General features: G+C 34.8%; 1 protein-coding gene across 1 annotated transcript in view; it reads right to left on the bottom strand.

Moving 5' to 3' along the window:
• The window catches only part of LOC113495744, a 38,788-nt gene extending 16,536 nt beyond the window's left edge, over positions 1–22,252 (bottom strand). Inside the window, exon 1 of the mRNA XM_026874656.1 lies at positions 21,575–22,252. Coding sequence (XP_026730457.1) covers positions 21,575–21,706 — 132 coding nt within the window. The 5' untranslated portion in view covers positions 21,707–22,252. The remainder of the gene's footprint in view (positions 1–21,574) is intronic.
• Between the last annotated feature and the right edge of the window lie 3,462 nt (positions 22,253–25,714).

The following is a 25,714-nucleotide window of genomic DNA, read 5'->3' as shown; positions in this document are numbered from 1 at the left end:
TACAAACTAAATTTATTACAAATACAAACTATCTTACGACAATTTTCTCGCCACTCGAAGTCGGTAATAAAATTTTAATTACTGGGCATATGTTCGAAAAACTGTCGACAGTTTAACTTTCAAACAACAGAGTTTCTGTTCAAACCACATAACTGTCCCATTACGAGTCACCGTTAAATGTCGAACATAAAAATAAATGAAGCTTCTAATACAAACATGAAAAGGCTCTATTGTTTAACATGTAACCAAATGTTAAGAGTATTTAAAATACGTCTACCACACATTGCTGACAAGGACTTTAGAAAAACCAACCTTATTCCTTTAGTTTAAAGATGTTTTCTTAATCGAAGTGTAGCTACTTGCGAGGTTGACTGTATTTAAAGTTTCCGTTACACGTCAAGTTTTTTTGTCTGTCTATTTCCTGTATCTAATAACGCGGTAATTGCTCTTTAGTGTTAAACATGAACAGATATCGGCGTTTAAAATGAAACAGTCGTGTAAGTAGCTATTCGATGGTTTTGAAGGGCCTGGTAATTCAACTATTAAGGATATAGTACATTTTTGAGGTGGTAATGCTTGATAATTATGTAGAGCCAAGTAGAGACAGAATTGACTCAAGAAAATTTAAATTTTTAGTCCATTCTTAAATTAGGGTAAAACAAATAGTCGACCAGCAATGAGTCTTTTGTCTTTTTTTCAATGTAAACCCAACTTATCTAAAGTAAAGTAACTATTAAAATGTTGGATGGCAAATTGGCAATCTGCCATTACCCAGTTAAATTTGAAAGCATTTTTAAATCCTCCATAATTATGTTAAAAGCTGCACTTTAGCTTGCTTTTATTGTAATTGCTTACATTGTATAAGACCCATAATATAGAGCGAGTGTATTTTTTTCGAGAGTTACATTTAATTGAATAATGTGCTGTTTTTACACTAATAGAAAGGTGTGTTGTTAGTATGTTTTTTTGATAAGAGAAGATTGTTGCCGTGTATTAAGTGGGTGCATAATTGCCTTGACGGCAATGAACGCGTGGTATCAGAACAAAAACCACACCACTATTATAAATTCGACAGTATTCATGTGTTTTGTGAACCTCAACGTTGCTGGATTAATTTCGATGAATCGGTATGGTGGCTGACACCTTGGCTAGTAACACATAGGCTACTTTTATCCGACATCATTAAAGAAGGGTTATGTATTTGCAGCTTCAATAGAAATCCAGGCAGTTGAAGCCGCAAGCAACAACTAGGTACATATAATTTAGTAAGAGCGCAAATCAAAGACAAGCATTTAAGGCAAAGATAAAAAACCGTTCCGTTTTAATCTGCTTACTCAAGGCGGAGATAAGGTTAAGTGGACATCAGTGCCCACAATTTATTATCCTTGTTTCAACATAATCTTGACCCTTGCAATTTTGTATCGCGTTCTATATTTGCAGTTAATAAGCGATCAATATTATCTTCGAATAAACGTCAAAGGTCTATAAAGTAGATTCTCATAAATTACAGACTAATAAATCTGTGTAGCGCCACGGTGCCGTATCGAGTCAGGATATTCAGTGCGATATGGAAATAAAGCCAGCTTTCTTAGATAAGTCGGGTTCAGTGCAACGCCGGCTCAGCTTGACAAATGGTACCATGACGTCACCGGTACGTCGCTACGAGAAACGACGATATTGGACGCTTTGACATGCATTTTGAAATGGAATTAGGGAATAGAATTCTATTGAAACAAGCTAAAATGTTGTATATTTTGTTCTCTACATGACAAAAGACGCAACGTCTGAATAATAAAACTAAATTGATGATCGAAATAAAAACTGGAGTACACCTTATTCGGCTACTGAATTAAATGATCAGAATCTCAATAATGTTCATACACCGTATAAGACCGTTTCAATTCGAAATGAAGCCATTACGCACATTTAGCAACCTTCTATACAGATCGTAAAGTAACATGTATCGTGCTTAGAATTTTAATAGAGCATTTTAATATAGTTCACAAACGGCAATAAAAATCACATAAACAGTTAACGATTGACCCACTAGGAGGTCCCGAGTCGCCAGCCGCTAGTAAAAACTAACCAGTGAAACTTGACCGTTCCGAATTGTATTGTACCGCATACTTTGTCGTTTATAAGTGAGAGTTCTTCATTAACTGGTTTGAGTAAGGCACTCGGGGTATCTGAGTATCAGATATAGATGGGAATGAAGATAACGTCTATCACTGCGTATGAAATATCGGAGAATTAATTATTAACAGACGTAATGCGATTAGCTATCGTGCATTCTCGCGGTAGCCATTGTAATCAGACTACTGAGATGGAATTATGAGAAAAAATTGAACGGGAAAATAATTTGACATTATGCGCTGGAAGATAATACTTTAGCAGAATGTTTTGATAAAGTGATTGTGCGATGTTCAGCTTCATTGATGTTAACCGACTTTTGGGATATAGGTTTTATTTTTTATGAGTTTTTTTGCCGTGTTATTTTTCCAGTTGCATTACCTACAACTAAGTAAAATAAAAAGATGTATTTGCAGGAAACACCATTGCAATAATTTCATTGTATGGTCAATATATAACATGGAATAATCCACCACCCGCGCTGATATACGGCTCCCTTAGCAACAAACAACTCTTTATATACCAACTAGCTGTTGCCCGCGACTTTGTCTGCGTGATTCTCAAGATGTGAAAAACTATGAAGTTTAATAATAACGATCATCACAAAAATGTAATGCAATATAAAAAATTAAACACTTTTTTTATATTTAAGCTTGCTTTTTTATTTCTAAATTATAATGAATCTTGTGCGGCCCAAAGACTATCAAATGTTTGAATCAAACACATTTCATCGTTTACGATACTATCCTGGTGTCAAATATTTCACAGCTGTTTTAATGACTTTTTCTTATTTAATCCCTAAAAGAGGGGTTTATAACTTTGACATATCTGCCTGCCTGTCTGTCTGTGACATCATAGCTTCCGAACGAATTGAACTATTTTAATTGAAACGTCAATTATGTGCGAGTGTTCGTTTAGACATGTTTGACAAATCGAGCCGTTTAAAAATGGGGGTTGTAAGTAGGAAAATATAACAGAAGGTGTAACTCAGTCTTAGCACTTCTGCTAAAAATGTTTTGCTTTCGAAATTTTCCATTTACTAATTGGGTGGGTAAGGATTTTCGAGCACGTCTGTTCTTGGGCCGGCCTACACCTGAAATTGCTAGACGGATTATGACAGTGATTATGAGGTATCATATAATTATTATTGTACTGTAACCAAAAAGGTTAACCAGAACCATATTACTGAGGCCCCGGAGTCCGTTTGTCTGTCTGTCACCTGGCTGTTTCTTAGGAACAGTTATAGCCAGACAGTTGTTATTTTCACACACGATGTTTTCTGAAGATATAAAGAAGATGTCAAATTATTTTTGTGGACGGAGCTGGTGAAGTGAGAGTCGGGCTCGGTAACTGTGGATTTTACATAGTGTCATAAGATATAAGATTTTGCAAAATTGCACCCAGATAAACGGTTTCCTAAATCACGTTATGTTTGATTGTCCTCTTAATATTAAACCTGATCTTCCTCACAAATATTTGGAATATTTCCAAAAAAAAAAGTTTGTAAACGTGTTATCTTGGTCCCCTGGTGTTTTGGTCATGATTTGCCTTTAAATTGGTGATAAATGAATAGCGTGATAATAAAAAAAAATCAGACACCCCTTTTTTTAAAAATGACAATGACAAAAATCTAAAGTATAGGATATGTGTAATTTGTGATATTACAACAAAGCAAATTATGAACATAAAAGTGACTTCATGTGCAAGAGTTCTATTTACTGTACCAATTTACAAAGAAAAATTACGTATTTTATTCGTTAACCTACCTGACGATCATTGAAGTAAAATACCTACCGTCATCCCTACTGCATAAATGGAACTTAAATAAAGACTACATGAGGTTGGTTATGGGTTCACGCTGTCGATACCGACAGCCAAAATGAATTTTCCAGACATTGTATGACGGATGTAAGTGCTGATAGCTACACGCTATTATCAGCCTTATTGGGGAAATTTCCAAAAATATGTTCCTAATCCTCGTCGGCTTAGGGATCTTAGAAACTCATTCAGTCTCGTTCCTTCCCCTGTTTTTACCAGGCTACGAAAGAAGAAAATGTTTAATAAGTAGAGATTGCAATAAATTGTTAAAGGAATTTTTCAAGGACCACGTGTGCGGTCTCTATAATGGCGGATGTAGACCGATCAAATCGTTAAAATATTGAAAAATCCCAGGTATCAGTAGACATTATTCTATCAATAGATACATAATGTCTATTCATTGATAGCATTGGTCTTATAGATCTTTCACATTGCATACCTATAATGCAGTTTTTATGCAAGTTTTCTGGGCTTTTTTATCCGAAATACTGTTCCAAGGTAATAATTAACTGTGTCGTTCAGTATTTTTTTGTTATGCATAATTATAGATGACATCAATGTGAACTACATGCAACTTTGGGTTGATTGTCACTACGAATGTTTTGATCTTGAAGTAGCATCGCCAACATTACCGAGCTAAAAACATAGGTATATACTCCTATCGTAAATAAATACAAAATCATATTACGGCATTCCACATTTGAACTTGAGTAATTTTAGTACATCAATAAAAATAAAAAGAATTTAAGTTCCTTTCTTTCAAGAATGTACCGATTACGGTAACAATTGCATAAAAAGCGTATTAGTTTATGTTTCTTTTATTTTACTTGTGAAATAGTCGCAGTAGGCCTATATCAGACTTGAAAGAGAATAAAATGACTAATTTTGTGAAAATGATTTATTTTCGAAAAATCCTATTATTGCTCTGGCAAAGGTCTTAAGATAAATAGCGTGATGTTTTTTTTGTGTAAATTGATGACCGTGCTGCCTACTACTCAATGGGGTGAAAATACACCTCATAATTGTATTATACGATGTTACGGGTGAGTTCAAAAATTTAAAACTTTACTGCTCATGCCCCCTGCATAGTAGCGTTATGGTTTTTGTATATTTGTTGTATCATGTATACGATAAGATTCATGCAAAATTTGTACGAAATATATTCAGTAGTTTATGAGATAATTTGATATTTATTTATAGATATAAAAGGCTCCTGCTCACCCCCTGTAACGAAAATCGAGATAATAAGTAGAAAGTATGTTGACCGGACCTCTTGTTGATATTCTCTGAAAATTTGAATCTAATCTAGCCAGTAGTTTCCGAGATCTTTCCGGACATACATACAGACAAACAGACAAACAGACAAAAATTCTAAAAATCATATTTTCGGCATCGGAATCGTTCGTAGACCACCCTGCAATTATTCTTTTTTTAAATATTCAATGTACAGTTTTCACTTTTCTACAATTTTATTATATGTATAGACAATAGTTCCCAAAAAAAAAGGTATCAATATAACTGCTATCCATTCACAATTTAACCATCAATTACGCTATTTATCGGGATATTTGTGCGTAGTGTGAAAGCCAATTAGAAAGGAAGTGCATTGGTCGCCATTCTGAACAATAGCATTGGTCACTGGACACGTTCCATTACATGTTCACAATGGACAAATTATAAACAGTCCACTTGCCTCCATATACACGTCACTTCCTGTTCCTATTGTCAGTTTTCAATACAATAACTTTTATTGAAATGACGCTAGAACGCGTCTTTCGCTAACTTTGAATGGCCCCGATTTATTTTGTGGGTCCGATTGTGTAGCGACCTATACGAACGATTTCCGCTCTATACAAGGTTCGGATGTTCAGAAATACCTTGATGACAAAGAATTCTATGACATAAGTCAGTTACGAATAATTGTACATTGATCGGTGTGGTTACTTACAATAAATTATTTTTTTATGTCAGGAAACGGTTTTTGTAATTACCTGTAACAGAAATGGAATATTTATTAGTGATCAAAGAAAAGTAAGCAAAAGAATAATTCATTGAAAAAGAGGGTTTTTATTACAAAAAAAAACACTTCTCTTGTTATAATCGGTTAAAACAATATAATGCACGCAAATTATTAGACAACCTCATTATAAATGAAACTCTTTTTATATACTACACATAACCTATCATTATACTTCAACACAATCTTAAAACCAGTCTCATTTTCCCCCGTAGATATATTCGGGTTTTTATGTGTATCCGACGATATTAAACTTCTCAAAACATGCTTCCGTTTGCTAGAGAGAATGGTTCGAGGTAAAAGGTGCGCTTCAAAGGATAAAATGGCCCAAGATTGCTTTTCAAACCCTTTGGTACACACAAAGGTTTTCTGATAAAAGTCGTAATTCAAGACGAGTATCACTTGTTTGAAACGAAAATGCATACTTCAAGAGATATTGAGGTTTGAAACAGTGCAATGTTAACATAAATCTTTTTAAAAAATTGTACAGATTTAGGATCGAACTACTATGGCACTGAACCATATTAAAACTGCTTCTAATATTGTGTTTCCAAGTAAAATGGGCTATTTTTTCTAAATAGAGGGACAGTAATTCAATATCACTGGAAGCCGACCTCTACATACTCGTAACTTAGAAAATGGCAACACAAACGTCGATGATATGAACTGATAACAAAAATCATGACTATACGTCTTACCATAGCGCTGTCAAACATACTGCAATCCATTATATAGATTGATCCACAGAGAAAGATCAAATTGATAAAACATTTAGATCAACTGTACTTATTGATTGATTAGATCCGGTGTCTCAAAACTCAAATAAATAGTTGACACATGATAGATCTCAAATACTTGATACTAGGACAGCTTTACAGATTTATTCTAGTACTATTTTAATACTACATGATACTTTAATGTATGACGATTTGTATCAATTAAGAGCGATTGATTTATTGGTACGATTAAAATTGAATTTTTATCTACTGCCGTATTATTTGTCTTGCCTTAGGCATGAGCATAGAAACTAAATACACATGTTCTGACAGTGTTATTTAGATATTCGTGGGTTGTAACTCAATTATCTCTTTGCAGAGAAAAAATATATTATTTAAAACCGGCCAAGTTCGAGTCGGCCGCGCCATACGAGGGATCAGTATAAAAAAATAGTAAAAATAATCATCCGTCAATTTTATGAATGTGACCAACCGTTTTTCTTCCTAGATTTGTAGCTATAATAAAAACAGAAATATTTAATTTAATTATTTTAAATATTATATTTAATTATAATTTGTGAAAATATCAGCTAAATACCTACTATGTTTTTTTTTTAATATAGCTTAGTAACTGACGGACTTTTTGGTTGTTGAACCTTAATAAGAGTAGGTATTTTTTTACAGGTAGCTGTATAAACTGGAATTCTTAAAACAATTATAACCTATAATTTAGATCTGACATTGTAGAAATAAAACTATCTATTTGCGAGAGCAATTATGATTCCACAGTACCTGTCTCCTGAGCCTCAATCACAGCATACACACCTACTGATATCTAGCACCGTTTATACAAAGTTTATACATAAATGTATAAGATTTCTCACTTCCATAAGTTTATCGAAGCCACATGTAGAAGAGCACATCTTGTTTAGATACAGAGCTAGCGGTAGGCGGTTACAAGCACATCCTTTATGATAGTGAACTAACGCATTTCCTCCAATTAAGATTACTGTGGAATACTACACACCGTAATAAAATAAAAACAGATATTCGTATCTTCAACCATCTATTCAAAGTTGAATTACCGGACTAAGAACTGAGATTTAATATAAAAAGCATTTGCAACGTCAAAACCGTTTTAATAGTACTAGTACTTACAACGAAATTGTATAAAAAAAAGTAACCAGATGTCCAAGAAAGTAGCTAACAAAAAAAAAACAAAATAATTCTATCCAACCAGTTAGCGAACGTTATATTACGATCAAACGTATTAAACAGCAGACACCGCATGTAGAACACAATAATTTTAATAAGTATGCACGTTACATCGCTACTTAAGAAGCACTTATATACAAAGTTGGTCTGGGACAGAGCTTAATGTACATTATACAACTATTAGCACTCATTTACAGTGTGAACTAAGGCAGTGCGGGTCAATGCACTGACTCTACCGTTATCGCTCCCCATTCTAACACTGGTTTATGGGATTAGGATTATTGAATAGATATGGTTATTCCGGTGAGCATTTGTAACAATTCATACTAGTACGAATTAATGGAAGAAAAGAGAACAAAAGTACCTTATTATTCATTTTTGTATAACAATTAGTCGGGCACTTGAAAAGAGTAGTCGTTTGAATTTTTGTAAAAGCAAAAAAAGTTTATAAACTGAGATTAATGTTCACGAAAATAAAGGGATTAACTAACATAGGTTGTAAGTATATTGTTACTAACACTATGAGTCTTGTTGCTTGTAATAAATGATAAATGAATGAATGATTAATAAATCACACAATAACAATAAAATAAAGAGCAAAACGATCAAGCCCTATTCAAGATAGTTCAATTTTCCTAATTATAGAAACAGAAATACTTCTAAGAATCAATTTGTAAAGGTCAAGACGCTTCCTTATCGGCCCTTAACAAACACTTTGAGAAACATGGAACGCCAAATCACTTCTAATTATTATTATCAGAATAAAGAAACATCGCTTTGTTAAAATGATTGATGATTCTAATAATACATATCTAATGGTTCCGATACACTTACTGAACAAATATTTAGTTGCAAGGGAATTTGACAGCATGATGTATGGTGCCGGCTCATTACTGGTTGTCTTTTGTTTTTAATGCTTTTTATTCAGCCTTTGTTTGATAACCGAAAGCATAACATTGAGGAATAGTTGCAACATGTCTTTTCGATTAAGGTAACTTCGTCTTAAAGTGATATTATGGCAGTTGTGGAAAATAGAGCCTGCTCTACATTCACTAAAACGTAGGTCCCGTGAACTAGCTGTTATTGCCACATCACATTATTATACTTTATTAAAAATCAAACACCTATCACAAAACGATGTTTTTTGCTAACAATAAAACACTTATAAAGATCGTTTTCCGTCTCCAAACGATTGACTCTAGTTGCTTTATTAAGACGATATAAATTAAAATTCTGCTCTTGCCTTCAAGCTAACCGCACAAATCCTTGTAAGGAGATTAATGAATAAATAATATATTCCGGACACACAGAAAGATCTAGTTTTTTATACGAAAAAGAAACAATGGTTCAGTGATCAGACTGGTTGCCAGACCTATCCGATGTGATCATTTATCATTACCTGTACCTTCAAATTTGGAATTCTTTATGCCCATTGATTAAAGGAACTGCTCGTGCGCACACAATCAACCATCAAACTAGTTCTTTGAATCCTGAGGATCGACTTTTTAGCTTTAAGCTTAAACTTATTGTGTTTTAAAACTAGAGGTGCGAAAATGAAAATTCTGTTACCTACATCAAACAAAATGTAGAGTCAGGAACTATGACAATTACAAACTCCTTAACATATTTAGCAACATTATATTAAATAAAATTTTGAACATTTCCTATGCTATGTAATTTGGTTTTCCAATGCAACACTAAGTAATTGCAGTTTGTTATACAAAATAGATCAAGTACATCTGAAAATGTCAAAACTATTGTAGCCGAGTGTACCATATTCTGTACAGTCACTAGGTAGGTATATGTAAACACAATGGGTTAAGTATATTACGAGTACATTGTATCGGTTTCAGTAGTAGGCCAAGACACCAAAATACCTTTCAAAGGGTCCACAAAGTTCAACTAAGTTAAGGATCTAATTTTCATGAGATATTGGACCGTGACGTAACCACTAAGGAGATTAGGCACTTGTTACTTCTCCGTCCTTGGGCAGATTCCCTTAATAATGTGTTGGGTGAAGGGTCTTTGAATACGGAATTAGTGGTCATCAGGGCTTTCATGTTCTATATTGGAATACCTTTGGTTAGAATTACTCTACAAATATGTGATTGTTACATTTATATCACAGATAACGGCTCTATAGCGCGCGAAATTGGTAAATCGTTTCACTATTCAATTCCAAATAATAATATGCAAACTGAAAACGTTCGTGTCATAGTGTATTTATTAATAGCAGTTGATGCACACAGAATGTTAGTTCATAGAATATAAAGTTGAACGTGCGAACTAGTTAAGTACGTAGTTCGGTAATGACGGCGCGTGTCCAAGCGCCGCGCCACCTGCGCCTGAGCATGAATATGACCGGATTGTATGACAATTACGCAAACCAGCTATTGAACCACCACCATATTAATACCGAGTCAACGACTCGCTGATTACCCTACAACGTTGCAACTCCGTACACCGTATTATGCAAATTATATACGCAAACAAGAAATACTCAGATTAAATACCCCTTACCAGATTAATTTAAATAAAACCTTTTAAATAATTTATGCAATCCAACGTTGCGTAAAGACTCCACGGCCGCAACAATAAGAATACTTCATTCCAAACTTGACGTCACATAAAGTCGTGGGCGAGGAAGACAGCGCGAATAAAAACAAAATCTTTTTTTAATTTAAAGCGAAGAGACAATGAGCAAACACAGCTGGCGGAATGCAAAACGAAACTGAATAAAGGGAGAAATCCACGAGTTGTGACATTAGCCGAAGCACTCCTCGGTAGCACCGAACAGCCGAGTAATTTATGTGGAAACAAAGTGTCGGGGATAAAAGAATTGTCACGTCATGCGCGATAAACGAGAGCCAGGACAGCGAGAAGAAAGACTTGGGTGTCCATGAGGGGCGGACTGGCGGAAAAGCTTTTTATGTAGTGAGCAGATAAGTACGAACAGGACAACGGACGTCTGACGCGGCCCGATAGCCTCCAGCGATACTCCTTACGACATCAGATAAGCTAAGAAAGCCTCCTCGGCCGACTGGGAAAGGAAACGCGATTGCTCGACATGTATTATTGTTGTGACTATTGCCTACCATAAAGTGTGGCCACGAATCCCTAATTAACAAGCAACGGAACTATATCGAACTGATCCCTTCCTCAGCTATAAAACTCTGTACGAATGGCTCACTTAGAAGTGCGCTCCCATGCTTTCAAATAAATATGTCCGATTAACACGATTCATGGCCAAAAACAGCGATATTTAGGAGTCAATTAAGAATAAACACGTTGGAACGCCCGGCGCGTCTCGCGTAAAACGTAACTAATAGCCGTTTAGATGGCAACACTGAACAGCAGGAAGCCATGTTGAGAAAACCTGTGGCACTTGCGCCGCGGGCGCCGCAGGCCTCAGCCGTGTTTACGACACTTCTCCTGTTCTTATTGATTGAATTCGCCACAAATTAAAAAGTTTATTGCCCCATTCAGTAAAGTTAGCTCGGGGTTTTTTTTGCGTTCGTTAATAAACTTTACAATACAGTCACCTTCGGAGTTTTCAAAACACGTAAATATAAGTTAACGTCTTTCAGACACCGTTGTAGCAAAACGTTTCACAATATACTCGTAATTTTCTTACTTTATTACACATTGAACTTCACCAAACTTAAAAAATAAATTAACATTACATCGGCAAAGTAAAGTAACTTTTTTATACCTACGTTTTTCCGCATTCAGTCATTCAACTTCCAACATTGTAGATAACAAAGCGAACACAATGATCAAATTAATCGTGTAATGAAAACACAGTATTCCTTATAAAAAGACAATAGCATCTATTGTGTAAGGTGATACCATTTTACGACTTAAGAAGCCATACGAACCAGACTGAAGAAGCATTGAGGTGTCATTTCTTAAAGCGACGGCAATACGTTGAATCGGGTTTAAAGAACGGAAGAATTCACAATAATAATGAGCAGCGATTAATAAATCCTGCCTGTATTGGTTTATAAAACATGAAACAGAACGCTGGAGTTAGCACAATGTATATCATGCATTCATCCCATCTCGTAAATATTCAAAAAGACGCAAAAGACGCGTCAAGTCGTCAAGCCGGGGTCCCCTTCAAACTGCGTCCCGAACACGTCAATTTGTTTACGAATTACGCATAAATTCGTCCCCGGAGACAAGACATCTCGTGCGGCGATCGCTGTTGCGACATTTCAATAAAATTTACGATTGTGACTTAAATGGCGTGTCCGATGAACAAAAAATGTTCCAACATGTTCCTCTTTTATTTTAGACGTACATTCGGTTCGTTAAAATATCTTGGTCGTGATAATAAAACTGTCTGTGCACTGTACCACTAATAAATACACCATTGAAATCGATATTATTCGGATAAAATAGCTAACTAATTCGATTTTCAATCGGTGAGTTTATACATACTTTTGAGATTTTATAGACTCGTTGCATTTCTTTTGGGAATATAGTTTTCACGCATATTAATTTGTATTCATGAAGTAATAAAAACAGTTTTATTTATATTTCCGTTTTTATAGATTATTTTGATCACAAATTAACGAGCATAATTTTTATGTTTTCTTTTTACATTTGGATATAACTTATTTAAACGATATTTAAACGATTAATTGATATGATATAAGTATCATATCAATTAATCGTTTCCTATAAAGAATAACGTATTAAAATTATTATTACCGACTTTCTTTATTTGAAAACTGACAGCAGCAATTAAAAAAAAAAATAAACACAGAAAAGTAAAGCAAAAACCAACAATGCCGAAGCAAACTTCTTAGATAAATAAACCTATTTAATAGTAACTATTCGTCAGCGTCGCAACGTGTCGCCTACCAGATGCTAATACGACAATGGTTGACGCGGACGGTACAAAAGGAAAAAATAATATTATTTTAAGATTCTAAAATAAGTGTGTTACGTGCTGAACATTGATGGTCGCTATTGGCCATGACAGGCAACTGTAAGACGAATGGCTTGAACTCGACTGGGGGCTTATAGTCACTTGTGAAAGCGAGAGAGCGCGCTACACTGCGTATATCTCCGTCTCTCTTACTTTAAGTCCTTTTAAAGGTGGTAGGCCCTTGATATTTTAGTCCACCCGCTGTCCCAATAGATCGTATGGTTCGTGTTTACTCAGATGAGTCGGAAATTTAAAATTAGGATGTGATTTAGTGGATTTACATAAGGAATTCGGGGATAGTTTGACGAATGATTTATTTTTAAGATTTGTTTTTCAGTAGTGATACATTTTATGTGGTTTCATTTTATTGTTAAAGGAATTAACGAAGGGAATAAAAGATTAATATGATACAAATTTTTATAAGTATTAAAATTATTTGTATGTATTATTTTGGAAAAGTCACGACATTGCTAATTTAGGCTTTAAACGACTGTTGCTTGCGGTTTTTTTTTCTATAACTTATTATACATCACCTACAACATTATAACCATAGATAAATAGACGAGGTACCGACCTGATACATCCTCCCACAATTCTATGGTCCTTTCCTGTTCATTCATATGAATAGGTTTAATTTCCACACAGAAACATCTGTCCAAATTAACCAGCACAATTCGTTAGAGCAATCTATTAAATTTATTCATGTATTTTTCATTTTAAAGGCTACCTAACTTTTTATGTCTAACGAATTTATTAAAACGTTATTTCTCTATTAAATTTGAATACAAATTAAATATTATAATAAAGATTTAATGAAAATCAAATTCATTTAAACTCGTATGATTAAATGATAATTTTCAAGCAAACGTATAGTTTCAAAAATCTCAATTCAAAACCGATACCGAATACAAATTCGTTCGCCGCGGGTAGTTCTTTTTTTAAACTATACGTTTAAGACTCTTCGTTTTACATACAAACCTCTATAAAAAGGCATATTTCATTATTTTTTTTTAGCTCTAAAACAACGGGGTGTCTCGTGTTTTTGTATGAAGAATACCAACTGTGTAGCAGCCCACGCGAGCCCCCAACGATCGTTTCACACTTTAAGTGGCAGTACAGTAGTGATATACATGCTCAAACTATTTTTAAAACAACTAAAAGACGTAGGAACTTTAAATGTGGGCTTGCAATCATGCCCTCGCCTACATCAGCAAACTACGTTGATTGTTTCCAAGTTTTTGTTAGCAAATAGCAAAAACATTTCTCATTATGCAAATATTCTGAAACTGCTTTTTTAAGATGAGCAATAAAATTAATTACTAAGAAAAATAAATACCTTTTTGGGTAATAAAAACGACAGTAAAAATTAATAACTGCCTGCAGTAATGTTATATTTTACTATTGCTTTACATATTACATCGGCCCTTAAACTAAAAAATAAGCCATAATAAAGTACAATCTCTTAGATCTGTGACATACACTTGGCTTGTATCGACACCTCTAAGAATTTTGATCGTCGTATTATAGATTTGAGCTCTAGATAAAAGACGGTCCCCCATCAATTTCGTACAAAATATTTGGTAAGATCCAAAGATTCGTTTTTATGGCTTTTAAAAGATTAATGCGGAGATAAAGAGATTTGGGGCGGCACTGACGAACCGGAATTTTCGGAACACGATAAATTCTGACACTTTAGAGGGAAACAAATGGATCGGAATTATCCTTGTTTACGTTTTAAGTAAACGATTCGATTCTTTAACATTTTAATTAGGGTTGGATTAATAGCTCCCCCCACTTCGGACGTTTCCCCTCCCTACGAAAATCGCTTTTGCTTGCGCGTACGCAGAAGCCCCGCCCATCGCGGACATCCTACTGTGCTTTGTTTTAATAACAAATTTCCTGAACCGTGAAGCATTTGTTTTATTTATCATATCTAATGACGTCATTTTATACTTAAATTAGGTATAACTGCTTTGTTATAGTAGTTTATCGAGCATGATACTAAAAGAGGACATTTCGAAAAAGTTTTAAACAATTTGGTGATGTTATTTCGTTTAAATAGTAAAAACATCTCTCTCTCAAATCGTACATATTTATAATATTTAGTAGCTCAATATACATAGACTATCAAGCTCGGTTCTTACTAAAAAGCTGCATATTTTAGTTTTGAAACTTGCGCCAATACCCGTACGAAAGTGATTAGTTGATCGGACGTCGGAGTCTCGAAATGAAATTTACGAGCATTAAAACTATCTCCATTTCATCGCAGCCTGTAGGGCTTAGTCTACGCCTTAGTGAGGGCAGCTGCTTTTAATCGAATCCCAATCAACTATGGAACGTTGTAAAATAGTTTAGTGAAACATTAAATATGTAATCAAAACTGCCGCTCCGGCTCACTATACCATTAAAACTGATTAACTGTTTCATAATTTTTAATCTTAACATCTCTTGTGTAATGTTTATCTAACTTCTTTGTTTATGAGTCGTAATTTGTAACCAAAGGGGTTTAAAATTAATAATCATAAATAATGTTCTAAGACTCAAGCCCTTTGTTTGGATACACTAAAAAGCAAATAGCGTCTATTATGTTCTTTTCACTTTTGATTGATTATGAATGGAGATAAATGAGAAGGGATCATTAATTTCTTATTTTCAAACCTAAACAACGTGTGTGTCGTTTGTGGAAGAAAACGGTTAACGTCAAAAATTCGACGGAGACACAATGGTGGTGCGAGGATTAAAAGCGAAGCGGTGTAGCAGTAGCCGACGCATCATTTATCAGGCCGAGGCGACCCGGCCGAGCTTTAACACCAACGGTTCGTCCGACGAGCAATATAGATACCAACAACAAAACCATCTTACTTCTAAACCTATTCAAATGGATACAATATGACTTTTATTCACCATACAGGCCAGTCAGAGCATCTAGGTCAATTGATTTCAGTTTTCATCACGATTTTAAAAGAGACTGTTCGAAGAGTCAAACATTCAATTAATAAAGAACTTATTGGCAAGGAAGCTACCAGCTTTGTCTACAAAGACAGTATCAATCAATGTTTGTATTGGAATTCAGTCCGAGTCCACGTTGCTTAGTTTAGCCCGAAGCGTGCTTTATCGCTGTATCGCGTGACAAGAGCCCCTACGTCAACTTTAGGACTAACGGAACGTCATGTAATTTCTAGTAACGACGTGTTTCTTTTATTGTCACACAGCACCGGAATATTAAAATATTGACTTTGGTACGGCCAATAACCAATAGTTGTGTCAGCTATGTTTTTGTTTATAGATGTATCCATCTTGCCTTTGTCTCTACTAAGATCGTATCATCATGGGAAACTAAAAAGAACACGTTAAATATTTTATGGATCCGCAAACGCTACTACAAAGTTTACGACGGTGAAAATAGATTTATTATTTTAAGGTTATTTTTATGTTTGAAAATTTATGTTCCTTTACGTAGAATCAATGTGTTCGAGGAGCGAGAGGATGAACTCGGTCGGACTGATATGTATCAAAGTCACTTGAAACCTATAACTTCACACTAAAGCCGATTGTAACATCAGCTTATTGCCACCAAACGAATAAATTCCTTCACCTTCGTTATCTAAAATCTTTAAGAGAAACCCGAAACCGTAAACATGCACGTTGAGCATACAGTGTTAACTATTCATTTGGTGTCTCTAGGGAATATATTGAACAAAAGACGGGCTCAGCATCCGAGTACACTATTTCTCACTACATCGGTGCGATGTAATCAGAGAAGACGACGTGTCGCGCTTATTTATGTATGAACGGGGCGCTGGTGAGGGTGGGCAAACGCGCAGGATACAAACAGAATAATATTGATGACACTGCGCTACGAGGGGTCATGAATCATTAATCGTCTGCTCTGGTATACGGCTCTATTACGACTGCCTTGCCGGATAAGCCACCCTTCACGAGGTGAGGCCGTATGAGCGCCTCGCGCCCTGAGCGGCAGCCGAGCCGCCACCAACGCGCGCCTTTTTCCTATTAGCATGGGCTCTCCCATAATTCCTCATTTTCAGCCGACTAATGACTTTCATATTTCATTTAACGATTTCGAATCAAGGTCATTACATCTATTTACATTCCTATGTAGCTTCTCAAATTGTAGGTCATGATCAAAATACGAAACCAACCTGTAGCACCTATGTAAAGTAATAAAACATTCTAATCTGAAAACCCCAATTGCGCTAAACATTAAAAATTGTAACCCCAAGTAGAACTTAAAGCAATTTTCTTAACACAAAAAAGCGAAGGCAATTAAGTTAATTCAGTAAGCAGCAGACATGGCTACTTCCAAATGAACTCAAACGTAACAAAAACGAAAACAAATCGTGGACAAAAACGCAGGTCATTTCGACGTGGACTCTCTCGTTTATTTTTTCTAAACGCCGCGTGGCCCGAGGACGTGCATCCGAAACCTTGAGAGCTTTTTTTAAGGTTCCGCACTTTGAATATAAATTAATGGGACCCTTAAGTAAAGTGAATGCTGGGCTTACGAGCTGTCTTATGATTGAAATTTAAAACATAATTATTTCGTCGTTCCGAAACAAGAGACTAATATTTATAAACTTCATAAAATATGTGCTTTTGTTTTTTTGGTTTACTGTTCGGTAGATTTTGGATTTAGTTTTTTATGAGTAAGGACACAAGTATAACAGCACATTTATTTTTACTTAAGATTTATTAAATTACTACAATTCCATCAACATTTAAATAAACGGAACCCGCTCTTAATGATACAAACTTGGTCTAAAGTAGCCTTTTTGTTTTTTGTTCTCGAACAAAATTTTTATTCTACCTCTTGTGCATGGCTGAACAACGATAAAATAATAATGCTCGAAGTCAGAATGACTGCTTCAAAAAGGGACCGTAAGCGAAGGTCGAAACGTTCCTAAATTTCTAATCGAGACTTTATTTCACGATCAGCCGGCCTGTTCTTTGTGGTCTCTTTTTGCAATGTTTTAGGTCTCAAGGTGAAACCGGTATTATTCCTTTTTTTAAAATACGGCATGGGACATAAATATTTGGGTAACTTAAAATTTGTGCAATAAAATTTACAAAATGGAGTAATAAAAGTTGATTCAAAAACGTTGAAACTGTGCCAACAATCAGCTAATGGTTTCGACAAAATTGTTACCGAAAATGGTATGACCTGATTTCAAATTGTGTATATGAAAACCCAGACTTGGAAATTTATTAAAGTTACTTAAACCATATCTAGGTTGAAATAGTAGAAGGTTAGGAAGCGTAAACAAACAACATTGTTCGGAGCCGCTCCAAAAATACCATACCGACAAACAAAATAAAATTGAAGAAAATACCACAAGCAGTAACATAAATAATAAAAGACCTCATTCTGATTCTAAGCATGTACATCCCATAACAATTTTCCAAACATGAAAGTATTCAAAACGATTTTTTATAAAGGAACGACACATAAAATTTACATGACAAGTCAACTTACATGCCATAATGTAGTCATAACCATATCTATATCTTGGCACTTAAAGCACTTTTTAGAATTCATCACGTGTTCCAAAAGTCCAACTTACCATCGAGGGAGGCGCGCTTCTAACAAAAAGGCTACCCAAAAAAGAAAAAACGAGAAAAAAAAACAAGCCAATATATTTTAAAAGGTCCATGTTTCAATGACACACAATAGGAGAAAATAGTTTCTGGCGACAGCGTGGCCCGTCAATGTCTGCATTTTTTACGGAGACAGTAACTGTCCTGATTCTTTAAAGCCAACTTCAATTGTTTTAGGCAGTCCTTTGTATTTTGCAGTTAACCCAATATGGCATCCATTATTTTTTATCGACGCCTAATAACAAAGACCGCTTTGCACATCAACCCAATAAATGTAATTTTGCCCCTGACTACAACTTAGATAAAACGCAGGTAGGCGTCCGATTTCTAAGCCTATAGTTAAGTAATTTGCGTATTTCCTCACGTCCCTAAATAATTTTAAAAAAGAAACTACCTATCCTTCCGCCTCCGGCAACGTCACGCATATCCCTTTACAAACAAAATGAAAAAAAGATCATTGTGCCCTTGTCGCAGGTAGAATTTGATAAAAAACGCCCACTAAAAGCAAAGCATTAGTCCGCAAAAAATGAAAGCGTGATCGTACTAAATACGTCGGGATTAGCTGCAGATGTCGATATTTGAAATGTAGATGAAAGGCATGATATGGGTACGAGTTTTTTTTACGATTTTACCTGAAATCATAAATATTTTGTTGCCGAATTTCAACAAAATATACAATGCGTTATAATCTATTCAGTATTGTGTATTTATTGAAATTTGTTCGAGCGTGTCTTATGACGAATTGGGGATAAAGGATTATCTTAAAAAAGAGGTATTTGGCGAAACTTTTACAACGAAATTTCTTTCATTGTACAGTTGGTGTAGGATAATAATCATTTTCCGTCCGGATTGATCATGTTTTCAATATAAATGGCAAAAAATAACCTATTTAACAGTAAGTAGAGTCTTCAATAGGGTATTGTAATATAAAATACCAATGTATGCGATCAATTTTCTCCAACAAAAGTTTCGATTAGGAAGGTATTTTCGATCTAAGTAATTTGATTCAAGCATTCGTTGGTACTTAAATTGTTAACTTGGATGTTGGTACTTATTTATGGTCCTATTGAAATCTGATTTAGGACGTGGTTCCCGTTTGATAAAGTTAATGGACTGCAAAGCCATTTATTGACAGCTACTAAGTTATTCCTTCTTAAGAAACATTCTTTATGGCTTCACTATCGACGACTATGCATACTATTCTAATTCAATTTGTTCTCCAAACAATGAAATCGAGCTATTGAAATACCACTCTTTCGATGAAGTACTTCTTTAATGAAACAAGAACGGACAATAAATAATAATAGAAAAATCTTCTCGAATAACTTAATTAAACTTAACCAAAAGAAGGAAATGATTAACAAACAGAATAATTTATGGTGTAATCTCTTAGTTGAGAGGAACAAATAAGTATATTCCAATTTAAAGGGGATAGCCGATACAAATTACGTTTATGGAGGCATGGTCCGGGAGATAACCAGCAGGCAACCTGTTTCGATTGATTCGAATAAATAATGCGACCAGCGAAGATTAATCCCATGAAAATACTTATCGATAGGACACTAAGTATTTTTGTAGAGATCTGTCAAGGAGCTTTTGGTAACGGTAGAGTCGGAAAAAATATAGAGATCTATCAGACTCAAAAATAGTAATATTTCGTTGTTCAGGAATAAGTATCAAATCTTATTTGTCAATAATTGGCTGAGTTTTAGATGATATGAAATCATAAAACAAAAAGTGTAGATATTGCTTTATAAAAAAACATTGTATACATTTTTGCCCACTTAACAACAGAGGAGTTTATGATAATTTAGGGATCGTTTGAATTAGGCCTACTTTATTTTAGTACTTGTGTATGGAATGTCACACAAATGTTAATTGAAATTATCCAAACCTAAAAAAGGGCATAACTACACATCTTATGAATAGAAATAGTTCTCTCATCCATTCCAATTCTACGTTCATAAAACTTACGTTAGTGTCAAGTTCTAACATTTGTATTATTACATCTTTCAAGCAGATAGGAATAATGGTGAAAATGGTTGTACTTGAATATATTTTCTCTACTAGCTACTCAAAAATAGAAAATAGATCTTAACTACATACAAGCACTAGTCAAGTTTTAACTGCCATATACAATGACATAAAAAAAATCACAAAACATCGAAATCTTCGACAAAAATTGTGGTTAAGATGATAAGAACCGTAATCTTTTTTTTATGTATTTACCAACGGTTTCCTAGAAAGCATGTATCTATTTTTTTGGAAAATTTGAAAAATAAAGATTATTTTGCTAATTGTAAATCAATCAATTCAGCGTAGAGTAGAATGTAGAGTCGCGCTGTCAACTGTAGGCCCAAAAATTAGGCATGGAATACAAATTTATGATCAGAAACTGTCAACCTTTTATTCATGATCGATGTCGTTTGTCAAGAACATCAAAACTTAGTCGAAGGACAAACAAATAAAAAGGTTTTTCATTCTATTATGTATTCTAATTCCGTACAAGATTCGATTTTGATTACAAGTTCATTCGAGATCTGGTTCAACGATAAGTAATTTAAAAAAAGTCAATACAACCAAATTGGATTATGGTTCCGTTCTCTTGTTTTCTTTCAAATGCTTTCAATTATTACAGATGTTGAACAGTGAGAGTAGCCAATGATTGTGTTTATTGATCTTTTCTGATGATAAATATAAAGTCTTCTTGACAGCAGAGATAACACATGTGATAAAGTGCATTTCGTACTTTGACTCTACACATTCACTCTACATCATAATAGTGCAATTAAAGGTACTGTGCCAAACTGGCGCAGTAGTTCAAGTGATTGTTTGCCCTTATAATATTGTTTGATGTTGTCGATGTGTTTAAACACCATGATTTTGTCGGTTTTATCGCGTCGTCGCAAAAAACGACGGAGAAAGGACCCTTGGTCAAAGGATCAAAGGATTTCTAGAGGGCTCTACATTCAAGTTGATTTGAGAGACCATGTTCTCTTGACGAATAATTAAATAGTAGCCAAATTGAGTTTCACATTGTAAAAGCGTATTTTGGCACGAGTATAGCTAACTACGGGTGACGCAGGCAAAATTGAAGCACACTAGAAACAAATTGTATAGTTCTCTTACCTTCTGTAAACATGTTGCTCTGCATTGTGCTACCCGCAACGGAGATGACACTTCCTCTTCAGCCGACACTCCAATCCAAGACATTATAAGGGTAAACAAGGAGAAACAATAAAATAACATTTTGGCACACATTTTCTTTGGTATCCCTCTTTTAGCGAATCCAAGTTTGGTTAAACCTCAAAGCTTATCATAACCGGCACATTAATCTAAGCGACGCAATATCGCTCATAACGTCTTCTTGATTATTCTTCAGTGTTTACAATTCCAAACTTGTCAGGTTTTTCGTCACAATAACATCGTATTTCAAACAAATACGAAAGTTTTAAGCTGCGGTGTTGAAATCCGAAATCCAAAATTCAGTAGACGGCGAAGCATATCAGTAAAAAACTTAAAATAAACACAAAACGTTAACAGTATGAAATCGCACTTGGAAAATATTTTTCACAGTTCGAATCGTTTCCGGCGGAATATTCCCCGAGAGGCGACGTTACCGCCGACGCGGTCGAATGCGGACTAACCACCCCGCTTGAAGAAGCTCGGTTCCTCTCCCCTCTGTTGGTTAATTTTAATGTCTGTCTCGCTCGCACGCACGAGCTTTCCTTCGTCTCTTTCCCTCCCAGTACAAAGCACCCATCCATGGCTACGTTCGTACTACTACGTGTGCCGCTCTCTCTGTCCTCTCTACTAGTGCATATACATTATTCTATCTCGTTTCATCTCGGGCGGTTTCACGTTGTTTTTCCTTGATGCAGTTTAACGGATGGGAATGTAGTGGTTATTGTTAGACAAAGACGGTGGTAGTAAAAATTTAGGGTTGCTCAAAAGGGGTGACAAAGAATCGAGCTAATTCAGGGCTTGCGTTTTTATGGGAGCCGACGCGGTAAAAAGTATCCCGCCTCTCTCGTTTGTTCAACTTTATGGTCCTCACATCGTGAAGCCATATTAATAATATTAATGGTTGCCGCATCAACTATTAATACAACTTTTTTTATGACACCATTTATGAATTCTTAATTTTATAATAGTTTATTTGGCCCTAAGGTTTTATGAAGGCCAGCTGAAACAAAATTCTCCAAACAAATATAAAGTTATAAAACCTTAAAGATAATGATGATTTCTTTTATGTTGAGCCGGGCTTATCATAAAAAGTATAAATTCCAGCGTCTCAACCGATGGGAGAAGTAAGAATCCGCTGAGAGGGTAGCTTCGCACAAAACCCCCTCAGCAAAAAAAGATTAAATAAGAATACAGTGTTCGTGACAGCGCACAAGCCTTTACGTAAAGGCATTTTTCGTTTTCTTTCTCCGGAATCTAGGCTCGTTCTATTCATCTCGCTGTCTTTAATCTTCCAGCCTCTTGGCAGACTTTGTCTAGACGAGGCCGTCCTAAGGTAACTGCGCACAATTTCGATACGGTCGAACCAGGACGAATGTTTCTGTCGGACCTAAGTTATTAGTTTCGTACTTAGTGTGAAAAGCTACAGCTATGTACAGGCTTTACTGTTATTTCGCTGTTACCAGGGGTAAAAGCTTACGTAGATTTATTTCGTCGGCAGTATCTTAGACGCTGAATGTACTTGTAGGTTGTAGCTTAGTTTATGGGTCAAATAAATCTCTTTAAAATCTTTCATTTCAACACGCATTCAATAATTATTCAAAAAGAAAATCTGCTTTATTTGAAGTAGTTAAATCCTTGTTTGAAGAAATTGGCTTTAAATATACGATCATGACAATTTCTATTTTCTCATGCATTCATTATACTAGACAGACAAATCAAGTGATTCATGACGTAACAATGCACTAGAGCTGTCACGTTTAAAATAAACAAACTCTTTTGTATTTGAAATTTAACAAGACACACGTCAAGAAATTTCTTCGCATTTTCGTCAAATCCAAGTAGCAAAATTTAAGACATAAAAAAAAACGGTTCAATCTCGAAACTTTCATGATAAGTTACACAAAGTTCAGTCTCTGGATCGGTGAGCTTAGCAAACATTTTGATCAAAGAAAGTAAATTCAGCTACTAAAGAGACTAGAATAAGTATTCCCATCAAGTAATTGAGTAGCGAAGGTCAGACAGGTCATAAGTATAAAATTTATATTTAGCTGCATTGGAAACTGTAAATGCCGATACGAACATAGTTCTGTAGAGGCAAGTGTACAAGTAGAATAATCGAAGACTGGGCCTAATATCGCTAGCGGTATCTACCTTACACTGCGTAAGCAAGCAATGGTTATTTATATTTTAAATAGACAGTTGAATGTCGATTAAAGTAGTACGCGAGTTTAACTTTCAAGCCTTCGATATCATCTGTTGCATTTCTGCCGTCGCTAAAATCACTACTTTGTTTATTTTTTAATTGGCGTGTAGGTTTTCGTAAAGTGTTATTGCACGCTATAAAATCCCAATTAATTTTGCAGACTCTTAGCACGATGTATAAAATTTGATTGCTTTTGATTAAAAAATACTTAGTTGCAAAATTAACTTGATGTGTTTATGCATTTTAGGAAGTTGATTGGTTTTATGATTATTATCAACCCACTTAATTTTATAATACCAGTACATAAAACATCGGCATTATATTAAAGCTATCATTTTCAGATTTAACAGTGCTCGCTTTTTATTTTGATTGTATTGTATTTTATTTCGACAACATTTTTAGAAACGAATTGAGAAAGCGATATGTCCAATTTTAATTATAAAATATGATCTGATTTCTTTCAATTTAATCTTTATTTCAATACCTAATATGAAAGTAGAAAAAAAAAACTAATAAACATGAGTCCCTGAGTATAAAACAGAATAGATGAATGAACCCTTATTCGCGGTCCTGGGTCCTTTTAGCCGCGGCGGTCTCAAGTTTATATTGTTGACAAATGCGATCAGTCCGCCACGTCGGCAGTTTATTGCTCGCCATGACAGCCAACGCATTGTCGACTACGTTGAAAGGTTTACTACGGCCCCATAAAAACAAGTGCTCGCTTTCGGAGGTCAAAGGTAGCTTGATTGTTTGGCAAAGGTCAATAAACGATCGATTTTATTCGCAGAATTCAAAATAATTTAATTTTCTTCAGGCATGTTTAATGTCTAAATAAGTACCAGAGTTTTCATCGTTCGTCCTTCACGTAGATTTTTAATACCTTGAAATATTCTTATTTAAGGTTGTTTCCTTCAATCAAAAATCACTTCGTAATACAATATTGAATCGAATCTACGATCGTTGATCTTTAGACACACAAAGATCACCGTTCATACCACTGACTTACCACCACTTTTAGCACAATTAATTACCTAATTGTCGTTGACTATCGAGTGTCTAAACCATCTTACTGCCAATAGAAAGCCATTAACATTGACAACTTGGATTGGCGATGCGGGCAGACGAATTTGTCTTTATTAATAGTGCTTTCATAAATTGGATCTGTTTGTGACTGATCTGATCTGTTATTGAATACATCATTGTATTCCGAAAATTCAATATTGCGATGTCCAAGGCTTAATCGAAATAAAGTTATATCAATCGGTTGGTAATTACTTTTCGACGCAGTCGTAAATTTATTTCAGTATGGCTTATAAGAATTATATGAATCCATTTTGCATGAGAAAAAATACATTAAATTGTAAGATATTCGTACATTATCTTAACATTAAGCTCCAAACTTTATTGTTCGCCTCTAATATCTCAAAAGCAATTCGTTTGATACATATGAGTTTTGCAATAATTTATACATTATCAGATATTGTATTTATGATCTTAACTTGAACCAATAACATCGATAAACTAGTAAGACGTGCTAACTGCATACTGTACATTAGATTAGAATATTCTTTATTGTACACTACATTGTTACAGCTGGGCTTTTGGTGCATTTGTTTTACATTTAAGTTTTGCACGCTCATCACACTTTTTATGGCAAGCCATTACTTTCCCATTGAAGGGCAAAGGTTGATTTTTACTCTTTCTGACGATATCTCATCATTATATAATACCAAAGTTAATGAAATTTTAAGTAAGATGCAGATTTATAAATAAACTTTTAATCCGATTGCGTTACAGGAAATCCACGCAAAGGAAGCTACAATTAAATGCTAAGTTAAAATAAAAATATAAATCTTATTTATATACTACTGACATTAACG

The sequence above is a fragment of the Trichoplusia ni genome, chromosome 7 (genome assembly GCF_003590095.1).
Source record: "Trichoplusia ni isolate ovarian cell line Hi5 chromosome 7, tn1, whole genome shotgun sequence".
Taxonomy (NCBI): domain Eukaryota; kingdom Metazoa; phylum Arthropoda; class Insecta; order Lepidoptera; family Noctuidae; genus Trichoplusia; species Trichoplusia ni.
The sequence above is the reverse complement of the archived record's forward strand: the minus strand, read 5'-3'. Positions and strand labels throughout refer to the sequence as shown.